The following is a 16,150-nucleotide window of genomic DNA, read 5'->3' as shown; positions in this document are numbered from 1 at the left end:
GATTTCCCAGTGTCTTAAATGGGTGATATGGCCATGGAAAGCAGGAAAGGAGCACTTGAAGCCAGAGAGAAAGAAATCCTGTCTCTTTTTATTCTCATCATTGTTATGCTGCTAATGACTATCAAGAGGGCAACCAAAGGCAGGAATGTGCTCACATATACAATTCTTGGAGGAGCTGGTGGGGCTTTGCACCAACTGCTAAGCTCTATCTCAAGAGAAAGTTTCTATTACTGACTAATATCAGTAATTGTGTGCCTGGGTTTAAGTGGAATTCTGCCTACTATTCCCAACAGGAAAAAGCAACAGCAAGTGTTGAACCAGAACCAACAGCAAAAATTACTGGACAACCTACATCAAAAAAACCCCAAACTGTCGAAGAAAAGACAGGAAAGCTGAAGGATTAATTGGGTACAGAAAGCTGCTTTTGACCTTTGCACTGGAAGCCAAAGGTGCTGTTTCACTGGCTCAAAATTTCCAAGAACTTTATTTCTCCCTCAGTTACAGCACTTGTTCTATCTAATACACACACCATGATTCCCAGATCCTGAAGCACCTGACAAACAGGAGGTAGACAGGCAGCCAGCCTTTTGTGTGGAATCAGGATCTGATACACTAAATAGACACATGAAAGCCCTGGCCCCAAGAGCACCTTCACCCTCTGCCCATTCCAGATTTAAGGGAAATAAAAGAGTGCAACAAGCATCCTCTGGAGTCCAGGGTTGAGTTGTCACCAGGACAGGTTAATGCTTTAAGAACATCAAATAAGACTCTCACAGCCAAAAATGCTAGAGAGTCAGGCACAGCTACAAGATGAACCTGTAGGCAACAGCACCAAAAAGCCAACAAACTTTAGACCCAGGAAAACCATGTAATGGTTTGTACCAGCTTGGACAATGACAAGCTTGTCAGGCTTACCAGGCTGGTTCTCACACATCAGTGGAACCCAAAAGAGACTGGGTCAGCAAACAGCTAAAAACCCCAATTATAACCACAAAACCATGATCAGTCCCACTGCATGTTTCCAGTGGCATCAAGTTTGTTTTCAGCAACCCCAAACTGCAGTGCAGACTGTACACAATGCCTCTCAATTTGGTTAGTGGGCAGCTTTCCAAAAAAAAAAAAATCAATAGAAGTACACCTAAATTTCTCTAGCACTCAGGAAACTTCTCCCCAGGGTCCATTACCCGAGTGGTAAAGGCACCTACGCCAGGGCAGCAGCACTAAAAGGGAAAACAGACAGACTGTTTATTTACATAAGTGTCTTTGATTTCTGATCCTCCTCAGTCCAGCTTTTTCTAACACTGCAATTGGTGCAGTTACCAAGTGACTGAAGTCAGAGCTAACACTTCTGGATTTAGGAACCCAACAGCACCAACTAAATCCATGGTTACTCACCCAAATGGAGGTGGCTTTGTGTAAATGCTGAAAACCAAACTCAACTTGGGACACATTTTTGCTGCAACAACACATGAAGATTTTACTGGAAGGCTGCAGTGATTGAATTATGGAGTTTTTCTAGAGAAAATAGGTGTGGGTTTTTTTTTTTTTTTTGAGGTAGAAATACATCATGTGGCAGTATCTTTTCAGAATACCTGTTTTCATTTTCCTTATCTCCAAGCAGTCACGTGTCTAATGACACTACCACCTAAATTTAGCTCATTCTGTAGCGCTGGCAATCCTAGCGATGCCTTTAAGACTACAACACACCTTTCTTCCTCTCGGTCTCCCCTCTCTCCTGCGGCGTGTGGGGCCGTTTCTGGAACAGCAAAGCAGACGGTTCTCCAGAAGCCTCCTGCTTTCCACTGCCAGCCCAGAGGAGCAGGGGGAGCCTGCAGGGACAGTGCAGCCACCCGTTCTGCTCAGTGCAACGCCCATCCCTGGCAGCCCCTTTGTGCTCTATTACAGTGCCCCCCTCGCCTGCTTTTGTCTCTGAACTGTCAGTCAGCCTGGGCGAAAACCCCAGGCCAGACCAACTTTGGGAAGTGGGAATATTCCAAGGCAGACCTACACCATGTGGCTCGTCAGATATAATTAAGATGCCACAGACTTACGTGCAACTCATTAGCAAGGGGTAAATGCTCACGTAAACAAGGGCAGATCCAAACCGTGTTTGCTTCCTGCTGAAATCTTTATCCAGGGGTGGTTTCCCTGCTCGACTGCTGACTCCCCTAGTACAGGCGGTGACGACACCGTTCAATAAAGGCTGAGACACTGGCCTACAACTCCAGCAAGTAAGAGCTGTCTGGAAGTTCGCTCAAATCACCTTCACAGGCCCGCTTCTCCTTACGCCAGCAAGCCCCACTGCCTCAGCAGAGCAGTCGCGCTCTGCCATCAGCGCAAGGCAGCAACAGCATCCATGCTGGGCTGCCAGAGGGAGCGTGATGAAGGAAGGGAAGGGGATTTCACACTCTGGAGAACACCGTCCCCCTTCCCCGCTCCGGCAGCTCGCCGCACGGGCGGGCAAGGACGGGCGCCACGGGGGAAACGGAGCAGCAACCTCCCGCTCGGGAGCCTCCAACGCACCCGACCCCGCAGCCCCGCAGGCCGTGCAGGCCCTGCCCCGGGAGGCCTCCAAGGCGGCGCCCCGGTCTTGCAACCGACGCCAGCCCCCCGGGGAGGGACCGGGCCCGTGCAGGCCGCGGGCCGCCCCCCGCCCCGGTTACCTTGGTCTCCTTGACGTGCTGCTTGATGCCCTCCGGGTACCACTGCACCCGCACGTAGCCCCGCCGCAGCGGGCTGGCGCGGCCCTCCTCCCCGCCGCCGGCCCCGGGGCCTCCCGACTCGGAGCCGCCCGAGCTGGCGGCGCCGCCGGCCGTGGTCCCGCGCCCGCCCTCCTCAGAGTCCTCCTCCGAGTCCTCGCCGTGGATGAGGCGCACCAGGCCGAAGCGCACGGAGCCGCGGTAGCGGCCCGACACCAGGTCGTGGGAGAATAGGAGGCGCTGAGAGCCGCCCGGCGGGGCGGAGAGGGGCAGCGCGGCGGGGGGAGCCGGGGGTGCCGGTGCCGGCGGTGCCGGTGCCCCCTCCTCGGGCTGGTCCGCCATGGCGCCGGTGAGCGGGAGCGCGCGGCCGGCAGGAGGGGGAGGGCAGGGGAGGGGCGGCAAGTAACGGCCCAGGGGCGGGGCCAGATGGGGACACGCCCACCGTGACAACAGGCCACGCCCATTGGGGCGGGATGGGAGGGCGGGGCTGGGGTGGGGCGGGGCTGGGGGCGGGGCCGGGCCGGGCCGGGCTGCGCTGCGTTACCGGCGCTGGGGCGGGGGGGCTGCTTCGTCTGCTGATCCCGGGAACGGGGGGATTGCATCATCGCCCCCAGGGATCGGGGGGCTGCATCGTCCCCAGGAATGGGGGGGCTGCATCCTCCTCTGACCCCCAGGGGCGTGGGGCTGCTCTGCATCATCCCCAAGGATGGAGGGGGAACTGCATCATCATCCCCAGGGATGGGGGGCTGTACTGCATCGTTCTCTGATCCCTGGGGATGGGGGGGCGGCACTGCATCATCCCACGAGCTCCAGGGATTGGGAGGGGAGGCTGCATTGCATCGTCCCCAGGGATGGAGGATCCTGCGCTGCATCATCCCCTGGTCCCCGGAGATGGGGGGGCTGCACTGCGTTGTCCCCGAGCCCCAGTGACAGGGGGACACGGCACTGCATCCTCCCCCAGTTCTCAGTCACTGAGGGCTGCCCTGCAGCACCTCCCACTCCCCAGTGATGGGGGCTGTGCTGTTTAGAGACCCCTCTGCCTGGGCACGGGTGGGGGTCCATCCTGGCACTGGGCACTGCTCCATGCTGGGAGCCGCTCTCCAGCTGACATCAAAGCCTGGTCTTGCTTTTCATGGCTCCTAGAAGCCCTCATTAGGGTGTGCAAATGAGCAGAATATTTGGCTTCATTGACTCTAAGGATTTTTCCCCTCTGTCTGCAGAGATTTTGTAAACAGAAAAGTTTTTTTGAGCAAGTCCTGCTGCTCTGGCAGGCAAAGGACTAAAGGAATCCAAAATAGCCTTCACTGCCTATCTTTTACCACAACACATTCTGCCTCTTCTCTCCCTAGACCTTCCTGCCTGTGCAGCACTGGCTTGAATATCAAGAAAATGCCTGAAATCCTCAGCCTAATTTGTTCTCTTGCAGAAAAGACCCCAGGAGCAGCAGAGCAGTGTTTTCCCTCTTGTCCTCTCCCTCCCAGACTGCTCTGCCTTGGCTGGATCAACCAACTGGCTTTCAGTCCACCTTCCAAGGTTTCTCCTTTTAGGAAAAGCAGCCAGGATAAAGGTCTGCCTGGGCTCGCCTCCTACATTCTGGAACCCGCTCCTCAAGATTGGGATTTTCCAATCTTGCAAATTGCCCTAAAGCCCTGGGAAGCAGCTGAAAAGATGCGGGGCAGGCAGTGTGTGGGTGATGGGTGCACTGGGAGCTCTGCCCAGCTCCTCACTACCCCTGGGTGTGGGTGGCAGGGCAGCAGGATGCTCGGAGGGATAAAGAAGTACAAACTATCCCTGTCCTGCCTCCAAATCAGGGAGCTGCAGGCAGTGAAGCCCTTTAGCCCCTGTCTGCTCCCAGGCCAAGCCAGCCTCCACCCCAATCTCTCCCCACAGCATCCCGTTAATCAGAAAGGCAGTGTTTTAATGTGATTCCTTGCTGAAGCATTGTTGGCTTCAACCCAGGGATAAGAAACAGAATAGAGCTGAAAGGGACCATTGGGTGGCTAAATAGCAGCATGCTCCACAGGGAAAAACAGTTTAAATACCCAGTCAGTGCCACTGTGGATTTACAGCTGTTTCTAGGGATGTGCTCCTGGGAATCCAGACCTGCATCCACATGCCCTGACCTCTGTGGACAAGCTGTAGAGTTGATAGGCAGCATTCAGAACTTATAGAGCATGAGGATTTCACCCTCTGACCATTGCTGTGCTGAAGGGGGGAGTATGACACATCTCCCCAGGGCGTTCCTCCAGCCCACCTGGAGCTGTGGACAAGGTACCAACCCCTCTCCCTCTGTAGCCAGGGAGAATTGTGCCCTTGTGGAAGTAGAATCAGGCCTTTGGGAAAGGCAGAAGGTGCCCTTTGACTTCTTTTAATCTGATGCCATGTCTTCTCGGGGTTTCAAAGCAGAGCTTTATGCAGCGCAGCGATAAATGTACATCTCCTTAATGTACATTGCAACAACCACTAATAAAATATAGATACAGTAATGGGCACAATCACATGTGGAGATAGAAACTGTCCCTCTTCAGGGCTGTTATGTGCTGAAGAGCAGTGATGGGGTTTCAGGTAGCCACAAATAGCCATGAAAACAATCACATTATACCCCTGACCAGGCTCACGGCAGGGGGATTATAATGGGGACAAGTCAGGGCTGTTTGCTCGTTAGCAGGAGTTGAGCTGGGTGTGTTTTTGCACTCGGATCCCTGCTGGAGCTCTGATATGCTTCCATCAGGAAGTGGCACTGAAGGAGGACTGATTGCTTTTTTAGGACACAACAGCCCAGGGCCTTGGCTGTCACAATATTGACAGCCTGCAGATATTACAGTGCCTGGATGTCAAAATGAGCCTCTCCTATTTAAGTCACTATTCAGATGTCTACTGAGTCACCTCTGCAAGTCCACACCACCCAGCAAAACACGCAGGACTTGTGCAGAGTGGCACATGCCAAGCAGCCTCCCTGCCCAGTTTGGGGACAATTCTTGCTGGTAAGGCTGTTTTGGGAAGGGACGGCCTTTACTCCGCAGGAGAACATCCTCCCTGGAACCGAGCTGTCCCTGTGATCTAACCACCTTATGGCACTTAGGTTAGATCACCAGCGTCTCCCTGCTGAGATACTGCTGCCCAGAAGGCGTGTCAGAATGCCCGGAGGGTGCCAGAATGCCCAGAGGGTGCCAAGATGCCCAGCAGGTGCTGGGACACCCAGGATACCCTTTATCTCCCTGTAGAGATACTGGTGAAAAGCAAGCCCTGGTCCTTCCTCCTTGGTTCTCTCAGGGCCTCTTTGCTCAGGGTTTAAGGGGCAGGTGCTGGGGTGCCCAGAGGCTGCTGGGGGGGGCTGCCAGGTGCTGGAGATCCCCACAGGATGCAAGGAGGCGTGGCAGGCGCCAAGGATGCCAGCAGGGTACCAGGATGTTTGCTGGGTGTTGGGGATGTCTGCCAGGCTCTGGGATGCCCACAGGGACTGGAATGACCGCTGGGTGCCGGGATGTCCACGGGGGATGCCCGGAGGGTGCCCGAGGCCGGCAGGTGCTCACGGGGTCCCGCGGTGTCCTCTCGGTGCCGGTGCCGGGCTGCGGCGGGGCTCTGGTGCCACCTCGTGGGCTGTCGCCTCCCGGCAGCTCTGCTCTGGCGGGGGGAGCGGGTGGCACCGGCCCGTGGCTCCCCAGGGGCAGCAGCTCCGCTCGGAGCCCCGGGGCTGCAGCCGGGCTCCGTCCGCCGGGCTGAGGGCTCCGCGCTCGGGTGCAGGTGAGCGCTCCAACCCCTCTGCTCCGCTCTGCAGCCCCTCCTTGGCCAATCCTCCCAGTGTTTCCCTCTTTGGCTGCTTCGCAGAGGCACAGAGTCCCTGTCCTTTCCCTGCTGGGAGGAGCTGGTGCCTTCAGGAAAGGTCTTTCAGAGCAGCTCGTGTAACAGGGAACGGCTCCAGACCCTCCCACAGGGAAAACTGGGGGTTTATCTTCATCATCACGCAGACAAACAGCTCAGCAGGAGTCCCTGTGTCCCCATTAACATCAGGGAACAGAAATACGAGCAAGTGATGCAGCAAGTGGCAATCCTTCATCCTGTCTCTGTGATCCCAGAGAGCCTCTGGAGGCTGGGTGGGCAGGGAAGGAGATGGTCTGTGAAGCCCCTTCCACCTCAAGCTGTTCCATGATCCTGCAGGAATCATGATTACCCAGCCTTTCCCTCTCTGGTTGTGCTGCCCTGACCAAACACTGCTGGCTCTCCTACAAAAAACTCAGAGCAGCATCACCTCGTACATGAACAACTCGATGTGAGCATGATCCTCCTCCTCTCCCTCCTCTCACCCTTTTCACTGAGACCACAACTCCTCCAATGGGGTTGGTCCAGGTTCAGTCTTGCCCTCCAGGATTTTTCTTCCCCGTGGGTGGCATCTGGCCCCCAGCCATCTCCAAGGGTCACCCCGGCTCCCAGCAGGAGTGTGCCAGGGCTGGATCGAGGGCAGGACAGATCCTGTAAACAGCAGGATGCCCCAACAATTGCCAGGCTGCTGGAATCTCCTCTTCCCAAAGCCAGACTGGCTCTAAACTGCTTGGAGGTCTGGGTCTGGAGGGTGAGGCTGCCACTGCTAAGCTCCTTCCCACCTGCCCAGCCCTCTCCTCCCAGAGAAGCTCCTGCAGCCCCCACTGACCCCCTTTCCCCCAAGGAGTGTGCCATGAGTGGCCGTGACCTAGTTACAAACCCCAGATCACAGAGAGGAGAGGAGGTTAATCAGCAGCAGTGCTGTGCTCCAGGGAGGGGACAAAAGAGGTCCTGGCTGGGCCCTGGCACCCATCTCGTGCTTTTGGCTCAGGTTGCCATGGCCAAGCAGACATGGCTGAAACCATCTGCCAGACTTGTTTGCTCTCCTTTCTCAAAGGTAGACGAGCAGTAAGATGCACCAGGCCTGCAAAGGCACGTGTTTATCTACTGCAGGTCAAAGCCAGAGTTCAAAGCCTGTTCCTCTAACCATTGCTGAGAACCCAAAAAAGCTGTGAAGTAGCATCCTTTCATCCCTTCATCCCTTCCCCAGCTCCCTGAGAGTGTCTGTGGAGAGAATCAGTCCCGTCACTGATGGCCCAAAGGGAATATACCAGAGGAAAGATATATACATGTATATTTGCATGTTATTCATATTATAGATATACATATATAAACACTTGAGAGCACAGAGCAGAACTAGCCCCTCCAGGCCCTGCTCAGAGCATGGGGCTGGGGCTGGCCACCCTCCACAGGAGCCCTGTATTGCTATTTTGAAAGAGCAGCAGCTGGCAGGTTCCTAAACCACAATGTCCTGCTCCAGAGGAAAGGCTGGAAGCACACTGGCTTCTCAGGAGCTGCTGGTGAAATAAAACCACTCTTGGCAGCTTGAGAGGGAGCACTGGGGGATAGAAGCAGCAGGTGGGCAACCTGGCAAGTGCTGAGAATACAGAGTATGTCCAAAGAGCCACATCCTGCTGGGAAGTTACAGCAACAACAGGCACCAGCACGAGCGGTGAAAAAGAAGGTGAGGGAAAGGGAAATCAGAGCCCACAGCTGACCTTGCAGCAATGCCAAAATGCAGAGCCCTGCTGTTAGGTCATTGCCAGGAAAAAAGCATCATCTTGGAAACATGGGTCCTGTTGGCCAAGCCAGAGGAAGGTGCTAAACACGGATGTAAACAGCATCCAGCTTGGGAATTATGCAATTACGTGAGTCTGAGAGAGAAACCTCTCCAACGGCGTCACGCAGGGAAGGATCCCGATGCCATCTGAATCCCGTGATGGCAGACCCTGCCTCAAAGCCAGGGCTGCAGACACCACAAGCAGCTTAATCCGCTGAGCACCGGGATAATGGGGCTCGGTGGGGCCGGAGACACAGCACGGCGCAGCTGAGGAGCCCCTGAGCTGCGTGTGCATGGCTTCATTCCCAAGCCCTGGCAGAGGGGGGGCCAAGCCGTGATTCATCTGCCTCCCACATGTCGCCCCTCGCAGCAAATCCTCCCCGGAGATAATTGCTGTCTTCCTGAGTGGGTACTCCAACAGAGGGACCAGCCCGGCTGCCGGGCCGCAGTGACAGCTCGGGGCTCTTTGAAGATGCTGAGAGAGCTCTAAATATGCAAATCTAGGCACACTGCTGTGGCTCTAATTTAATGGAGTTGTTGACCCTCTGCAGCTGTGTGGGAGCAGGAAGAGACAGACTGGAATGCGGCATCCCTGATTGACTATTCTAGCCACGGGCCAACCTCTGCTCTGCTGGGCTGTTTTAATGGCTGGGAGTTGCTCCAAAATGCCATTTCTGAAGAGCAAAAAGCTGCTGGGTCATATTTCTGTTTCGATTCAATGAAATAACTTAAAAGAGAGAGATAAGGGTGTAGCTCCAGGTCATGTTGACCATGGCTGGGAGCTAAAGCAGGTCCAGAGCTGCCCTGAAAATGTCTCCAGTGGAGCAAAGCCAGCTCTGCCTCCTGCTCCAGGCTTCTTTCAGGGTTGCATCTGGTTCCCAATGATAATGATGATGCCAACATCATGCTCCTGCCTGGGATAATCTCTCTTTTATTACATGTATCCTGATGGAGACAAACATTGCTGGTTCTGCCTGTCCAGTTTCTTATTTAACAGCTCCCAGGAACAGAGGGCTGCATGGGGGAGAGATGCTTGGATTTTGGAATAAACTCCTTGGGCAAGAAACCTGAGATGTGACTCCCCATCCTAAAAGGAGTCAGCTGAGAAACGCCCCCCTGCTCAAGCCCAAGCAATGATCATGCCTGGCACAACCAACAGCCTCCCCATCCTTCCCCAAATAAAGCTCATCCACTCTGGGCAGGGCTGCCTTTGGCTTCCTATGGGCTCCTGATGCTGTTGGAGAGGTCAGGATCAGGCACAGGACAGTGCTCCCTTTCCTGGCTGAGTCCCCAGCTCTCCCTACCCAGCCCGCAGAGCAATCAGCTAAATGCTTTATCCCTCTGTGGCCAGTCACACCAGGGAAAAAAAAATAAACCAAAACAAAACAAAAAAACCCTGAAGTGATCCCTTTGCTGGCCTGACACCTTAAAGCCTCTCACCTCTCCCTGTCTTTCATCAGAGTTCTAAACTCCTTAGGATGTCATCACGTGCTCCATAAATAACAAATATATATAAGCAGGGGCTGTGGAGGATGCAGCAGACAGAGGAGAGGAGGCAAAAACCCGGATCCTCCTCTCCTGCCGGCGCTGAGACGGCATCCCTGGAGGCAGGCGGGCAGGGAGCGGCTCAGCGACCCTGGCTGGTAAGTACCCACATTCCTGTCACATCCCAGGGGCACCGACAGCCTTGGGGACAGCTGCTGGTCCCCTGGCCACTGCGGCTTGCTCCTGTGTCCCAGGACCCCAGAGGGGTGGGAGGCTGGTATACAGAGCTTGGCTTGCTGAGAAGTGGTTTTGGCACAGGGGAGGGTGTGACTCTTATCCCAGCTCCTGTCTCACCCCTACACTTCGAACATGTGCTTCCAAAACCCAGCTGCAGGGACTCTTCTCCCTGAAACCCTCCCTGATCTCTGAGCTCTTTCACACAGAGTATTTGATTTTAAGACTTGGTGAATAACTCAGTCCTGTCAACTAATTTTAAAAATCCAGCTCCAAATCCGGGCAGACAATTCATAACTTAGTAAAAGATATTGCCAGGGGGGCTCTGTGCACCTGCCTGCTTATTTACCTGTGAGCATCTCTCTGTACCATGGGGATGCTCTGATTTCTGGTGCACAAACACAAGTAATGGCAGGAAAAATTTACAGAGCAAGCTCTTGGTTCACTGCTACGACACACAGACATAGTGGGCTCATCTCAGGCAGGTCTGACAAGGAAGCACAGCACAAAATTCAGCCTGGGGTATAAGTGACTTGAACAAATACAGAAGGCTTTGCTGGAGCATCAGAGGACAGATGAGCCATGGTGAGAGAATTTTCCTCATTGCTGTTTCTCACTTACTCTGGGACCTGGGCAGACTTTCCTTCACTTCTGCAGGTTTGATGCTTCCCATGGTACCCCCATGGCTGTGCAGGGCTCCTGGTTTCTCTAGGGTTAGGGAGCGCTGTTGGTTCCTCTATGCTCTGCAAGTTCTATGTATCACCCCTCCCCAGAAGACCTTAAACTCTTCAGGGAGCTGAGAAACAAAGCAAGAAGTTCATTTCCAGAAAATAAATATAAATATATCAGCCCTTCAGCTGTATAACCTGGGTTGCCAGGAATAACATGCTGGAGGGGAAAAAATACAAGGAAAACAAGCAAGGAGCAACCTTTCCCCTTCCCTGACTACTGCTCCAGGGTGTTGCTGGTTGGGGTCTCAGGAAATTTCTAAAAATAGCTGGAGGGACCTGATTGCCCTTTCCCAGTTTTCTCTAATGGGATTGGAGCAGCCACTGAAATATGAGGTTTTGAACCTTCAGCTCTGTGGATGTCCCTGTAGAATCTTCCTGTGACTCAGTTGTTTCCAGCCTCTGTATGCTCTGGGATAAAGACTTGCTCTTGGGCAGTGAGCACTGAATGGTGCCTGTTGGAGAGCAAACACCCCTGAGGAACCTGGGCTGGTGGAAGGTGTCCCTTCTCCCTGCAGGGGGGTGAACTGCATGGCCTTTAACAGTCCTTTCCAACCCAAACCATTCTATGATTCCACTATCCAGCTCCGTAATTCCCATGGGAACTGAAATGCTAGCCCTGCCTGAGGCCATATTCAACTGCCCCCTCTGCCCTGCCATCCCAGCACAGCCATCCCAGCCTGATCCAGCAGCATCCCCAGAACTCACCCCAGGCACTCAGCACCCCCAGGATCAAACCACCACTGCATTTTCAAGGTCCTCTGAGCTTACCCTCTTGCCTACTCTGGGATTTATTCATGCAGATGAATCCCTAATCCAATTAGTAGGACAAGGTTTTCCAGAAGATTTCATAATAAACTCTACAAACATTAGACCTACCCCCTGCTCCCCCAGCACCCCACTCTCCCTGCCAGCTCACCCTGCTTTACTTTCCTCCTGCAGGAGCATGAACCATCCATTCCCAGCATGAGTTCAGTCAGTCCTTGGTGGCTGGAATGAGCACTGGGGATGCTAAATAATTCCCCTGCCAAGGAAACCCTCTGTCCCTGATGGATCTGCTCCCTTAGATGCACACCCACAGCCAAACCAGCGATTCATTGAAAATAAATCCTGACCACCCTGTCTCACCTCGGGCTGGATAAGACTGGCATTTCAAGCATCCAGCCCTTGGCATTTCAGGATGGAAAATTCCCAGCTTGCGCCAGTTGTGCCCTGTGCAATGTTTGTGCTGGTAATGCTTTTGTTTCCATAAATCCTATTAGCTGGAGGCAAGCCTATAATTAGCAGGGAAAGCCAGCACCTCTGAAACAATAATCAAAAATGACCCAGCTTTGCTCTGACTTCACTGGAAATTGCTTGCATATTGCTCTGAGTTTGGATGGATGGTTGAATGGGTGGCTCTGATAGCCATTCCCACTATTTCTGCCTGCAGGATGCGTGTGCTTAGTGAAGTTGTGGTTCACTATGTGGTTCTCTCTGGGTTTATTAACTTTGTTCACTCACACGTGAAAGCAGAGGCAGATTGAAGCTACAGGCTCTGATCCAGGTCAAGGGATTTGTCTGGGCTGTGCAGGATGGGTGCTGCCAGATGACCTTGGGTGCTGGTGACCCTCTTGGAGGGGTCCGTGTTGAAGGTGGAGTGTCCTGGTCTGGGCTGTGTCTGGTGGGATCATGCTACCCAAAGCTGCTGGGGCAGGGGGCAAAGCCTGAGGCCACCAGGGAGGACAGCCAAGGCTTTCAGCCTCAGTCACCTGCTCAGCCCTGCCAGGGACCCACCTCTGTGAGGTGGACATGACCTGAGAAGCCAACAGAGGTTGAGCTGTGACACTCACCTGCTCAGTGAGTCAGAGAAAGGGGTAAATCCTGTCAGCCTGTGCTCTGGAGGAGGTGGCTCTGGCTCCCTGATGTGTGTCCCTGTCAGGGCACCTTTGTGACCTCCTACTCCAGCACAGCTGTGCTGTTCCAGAAACACCAGAGCATCACAGGGAACTTACACAGATAGATGCTTATTTCACAGCTCTTGGCTCATCCCACCCTGCTTGTCCCCAGGGCAGCACCTGGACTTGCTCCAGGGTTCTCCTGCCTGGTGCTGTCATGGGCTGGGCAATGTTGGGCAGGATGCTCAGCCCCCCACATGCTCCAGCTCTGACAGCTCTGGCCCCTCTCCCTGCTCTGTCCCACCACCTGGATCACTGTGCTTTTGTCCCCCTGGTCCCTGGGGTTAGCTCAGCTCACAGCCGGTGCCAGCCTCCCGTGTCCCTCGGCTCACAGCGAGGGCAGCTGGGGTCACTGGGGGCAGATATTTGCTGTAGATACAAACACACATATCCATAGGAAAAGGGGGGCAAGCAGCCTAATCCTGTCTGTGAACAACAGATACTTCCACTGGCTAACAGTGCTGGAGGAGCTCGGCTGGAATAAAGGGTGTGGGAGCCGGCAGAGGCTGCCCCGAACCAAGGGAGCGGTGGGAAGCCAGGCAGGAGAAGCAGCAGCAGGAGGAGGAGGAAGAGGAGGAGGATGTCGGCACTCAGCGCGTTGCCCTTCCTGAAGCCGGTCCACCTGCGGTCGCCCCGCAGCTCGCCCGGGGGCCAGCGCCGGCACACGCTGCCCGCCAGCGAGTTCCGCTGCCTCAGCCCCGAGGACGCCGTCAGCGTGTTCGAGATCGAGCGCGAAGGTAAGGGGGATGGGGAATCCTGTCTGGTGCCCTCAGCTGGATCCCTTGGCATCTGTTTCCAGTCTCTTGTGCTCCTTGTAATGGCGAATTCCCCTGTGGGTGCCCTCGTGGGAAGGATGCGGTGGCCGTGGCTTGTGGCCAGGCCACCACGGGCTCCCTAACGAGGTGGAGGAACTGGTTAATGTGGTTAATGAACTGGAGAACCACGGCCCCGGCTCACCCTGGGGTGGGGATGGTGGGAGGTGAGCGCTCCTGGTGAGTGAGGAGCAGCTCTCCCAAAACAACCCTGTGAAAGACAGGATAGGGAAAGGGGAAGTGGGAGGAAGGACACCATGCTCTGCCTCCTACTGCACAAGGGCACTTTGAGGTGCCACCCTGGCAACCTTTCCCCATTTCCTTCACCATAGCTTCCCTCACCCAGACTCACCCAGCCCATTTCTCCTTCCTGTCCAAGGGCAGGGGCAGCCAGTGAGATGCTGAGAGGGAGGGCTCAATTCAGCACCGGCTGCTGTAGCTCTGGAATCAGCAGAGTTAGGAGCCGGTCACTGGGCCATGGGCAACTGCCCCTGGAGAAGCAGAATTGCTCCCTGGAACCATCTGTGTCCCTCAGAACTCCTTTAGTCCTAGTAGGCAGCAGGACACATGCCATCTCTCCTCATCACATCCCACTTTCCCTCTCCTACATCAGTGCTGGGAGCGTTTCTGTCTCTCTGTGTGCTTTGTCTCTCACTGTGTTCACCACTGCCCCCCTCCAGCCTTTATATCGGTTTCTGGGGACTGTCCCCTGCACCTGGATGAGATCCGCCACTTTCTGAACCTGTGCCCGGAGCTGTCCCTCGGCTGGTTTGAAGAAGGGCGGCTCGTGGCATTCATCATTGGCTCCCTCTGGGACCAGGAGAGGCTCAGCCAGGTATGACCCAGTCCTTCCCACCTCGTGCACCACCAGGGAGGGCACCAGCTGCTATGAGGGGAGCAATCCAGGACCCCTTGGGGCACCTCAGCCTCAGGGGAGAAGGGGTAAATCCAACCTCAGATCATTCAGTGAAGGGTGGGATAAAGGCAGGGGTGACTCTTCCCTCAGGCATGATCAGGAGGTTCCATGGATCCAAATGTTTGGCTTCTCCTTCTGCTAGAGACCCTCCAAACCCTGTCTCCTCCCGGGGAGGGGTTTGAGTGGCCCATCAGGGCACCAGCCCTGCCAGAGCCTGGGGACCAGGAGAAGCTCTCTGGGGCCCTGAGGCTACTCCCAAAATCTTCTCCCATGACTAACTGCTACAGGGCTGTTCTGGTAGAAATGAACTTTCTCATTAATTAATTTAAACTATGCTGTTAAAAAAATATGCCAAGTAATTCCCCTCAAAATTCATTTTGAATTTAAAAACCCTCAGAGGATGATGGGGGGAGGTGAACAGGGATGGGGAGGATGTGGACCCTGGTCCTTTGGGGCGGGGAATAAGAAGCAGGATGGGACTGCCCGGTCCTGCTGAGCCCTGTTTCCCCCTCGCAGGCAGCACTGACCCTGCACAAGCCGCAGGGCTCGGCCGTGCACATCCACGTGCTGGCCGTGCACCGCACCGTCCGCCAGCAGGGCAAGGGCTCCATCCTGATGTGGCGCTACCTGCAGCACCTGCGCTGCCTGCCCTCCGCCCGCCGCGCCCTGCTCATGTGCGAGCCTTTCCTCGTGCCCTTCTACCAGAAGTGCGGCTTCCAGGCGCTGGGGCCCTGCGGGGTCACCGTGGGGGACCTGGCCTTCGTGGAGATGCAGCACCCTGTGCGGGGACACGCCTTCATGCGCAGGAACAGCGGCTGCTGAGCCCCGCTGCCCCGGGGGGATGAGAGGCTGCAGCCCCTCTCCATCCCCTCCACTGTGAGCCACCTTCCCCGGCTGGCCCTGGCTACAGCTGCTCCCTCTGCCACATCTGCCTTCCAGCAACACCAACCTGGCCCCATCCCATCCCTGCAGGGCTGGGCACAGGAATTCCTGCCAGATCCTGCTGGAAGCATCAACTCCCTGGGCTCTGCTTTAGCCAGGGCTGCGCTGGCAGGTCTGGGTGGGCTGCAGGGCCACCAGCCCCCTGAGATGGAAAGGCTTTGCCCTGGGAACAGCTGGGGGCTCTGCTGGTCTGGGGACACTTCCCCCCACCATGGTTTGCTGAGACACCCAGCAAAGCCCCTGCAAACATGTGCCTGGCATCCCAACCTGGCACCCCTCCCACCATCACCACCACCACGAGTGGAGCACACCATGGCCCAGCCCTCCCTGAGCAGCCCCCAGACCAGGCAGGGGCCGTGGCAGCCACCCCCCTGCCCACAGACGCCCTTCCAGCCCCCTTGGAGCACACCCTCAGCTGCACATTGCAGAGCCTCCCCAGGGAACCAGTCCAAACCATGGTCCTCCCTGTCCCAGACCCACAACCAGCCCAGGACAAGCCTTCTGCAAACAACTCAGGTTGTTGGAAAGCAGCAAATAAAGATGTGGTGGCCATTTTCTACACAGCCCATGTGTGTTCCTGCCCTGCTTTGATCATGACCTCACCACAATGGCCAGAGGGAGGGCACCAGCTGCTATGAGGGGAGCAATCCAGGACCCCTTGGGGCACCTCAGCCTCAGTGGAGAAGGGGCAAATCCAGCCTCAGGTCATTCAGTGAAGGGTGGGATAAAGGCAGGGGTGACTCTGCCCTCAGGCAGGATCAAGAGGTTCCATGGATCCAAGTGTTTGGCTTCTCCTTC

At 55.5% G+C, this 16,150-nt stretch overlaps 2 protein-coding genes across 3 annotated transcripts in view; one reads left to right on the top strand and one right to left on the bottom strand.

Annotated features, from left to right (window-relative positions):
* UBE2O (ubiquitin conjugating enzyme E2 O) overlaps window positions 1-3,100 on the bottom strand; it is a 62,677-nt gene extending 59,577 nt beyond the window's left edge. Inside the window, exon 1 of the mRNA XM_053994684.1 lies at window positions 2,664-3,100. Within this exon, the coding sequence (XP_053850659.1) occupies window positions 2,664-3,041 (378 nt within the window). The 5' untranslated portion in view covers window positions 3,042-3,100. The remainder of the gene's footprint in view (window positions 1-2,663) is intronic.
* A 5,838-nt stretch (window positions 3,101-8,938) lies between these two features.
* On the top strand, window positions 8,939-15,894 carry AANAT (aralkylamine N-acetyltransferase). 2 transcript variants are annotated; one of them, XM_053994678.1, is made up of 4 exons: window positions 8,939-9,941; window positions 13,122-13,419; window positions 14,175-14,329; window positions 14,927-15,894. In XM_053994678.1, the coding sequence occupies exons 2-4, from the start codon at window positions 13,263-13,265 to the stop codon at window positions 15,230-15,232; spliced, it is 618 nt and encodes a 205-aa protein (XP_053850653.1). In that variant the 5' UTR covers window positions 8,939-9,941; window positions 13,122-13,262; the 3' UTR covers window positions 15,233-15,894. The 2 variants fall into 2 exon arrangements, with proteins under 2 accessions (XP_053850653.1, XP_053850654.1); XM_053994679.1 differs by lacking the exon at window positions 8,939-9,941 and adding an exon at window positions 10,456-10,602.
* The last annotated feature ends 256 nt before the right edge of the window (window positions 15,895-16,150 follow it).

The sequence above is a fragment of the Vidua macroura genome, chromosome 19 (assembly GCF_024509145.1).
Source record: "Vidua macroura isolate BioBank_ID:100142 chromosome 19, ASM2450914v1, whole genome shotgun sequence".
NCBI classification, from domain to species: domain Eukaryota; kingdom Metazoa; phylum Chordata; class Aves; order Passeriformes; family Viduidae; genus Vidua; species Vidua macroura.
This window is presented reverse-complemented; position numbering and strand designations above follow the sequence as displayed.

Excerpts from the sequence above, each read along its gene's own strand:
- AANAT (XM_053994678.1), top strand. The coding sequence starts at position 13,263 with ATGTCGGCACTCAGCGCGTTGCCCTTCCTGAAGCCGGTCCACCTGCGG. Across the intron at positions 13,420-14,174 it reads GTTCGAGATCGAGCGCGAAG|CCTTTATATCGGTTTCTGGG; the intron begins GTAAGGGGGATG and ends GCCCCCCTCCAG. Across the intron at positions 14,330-14,926 it reads ACCAGGAGAGGCTCAGCCAG|GCAGCACTGACCCTGCACAA; the intron begins GTATGACCCAGT and ends TCCCCCTCGCAG.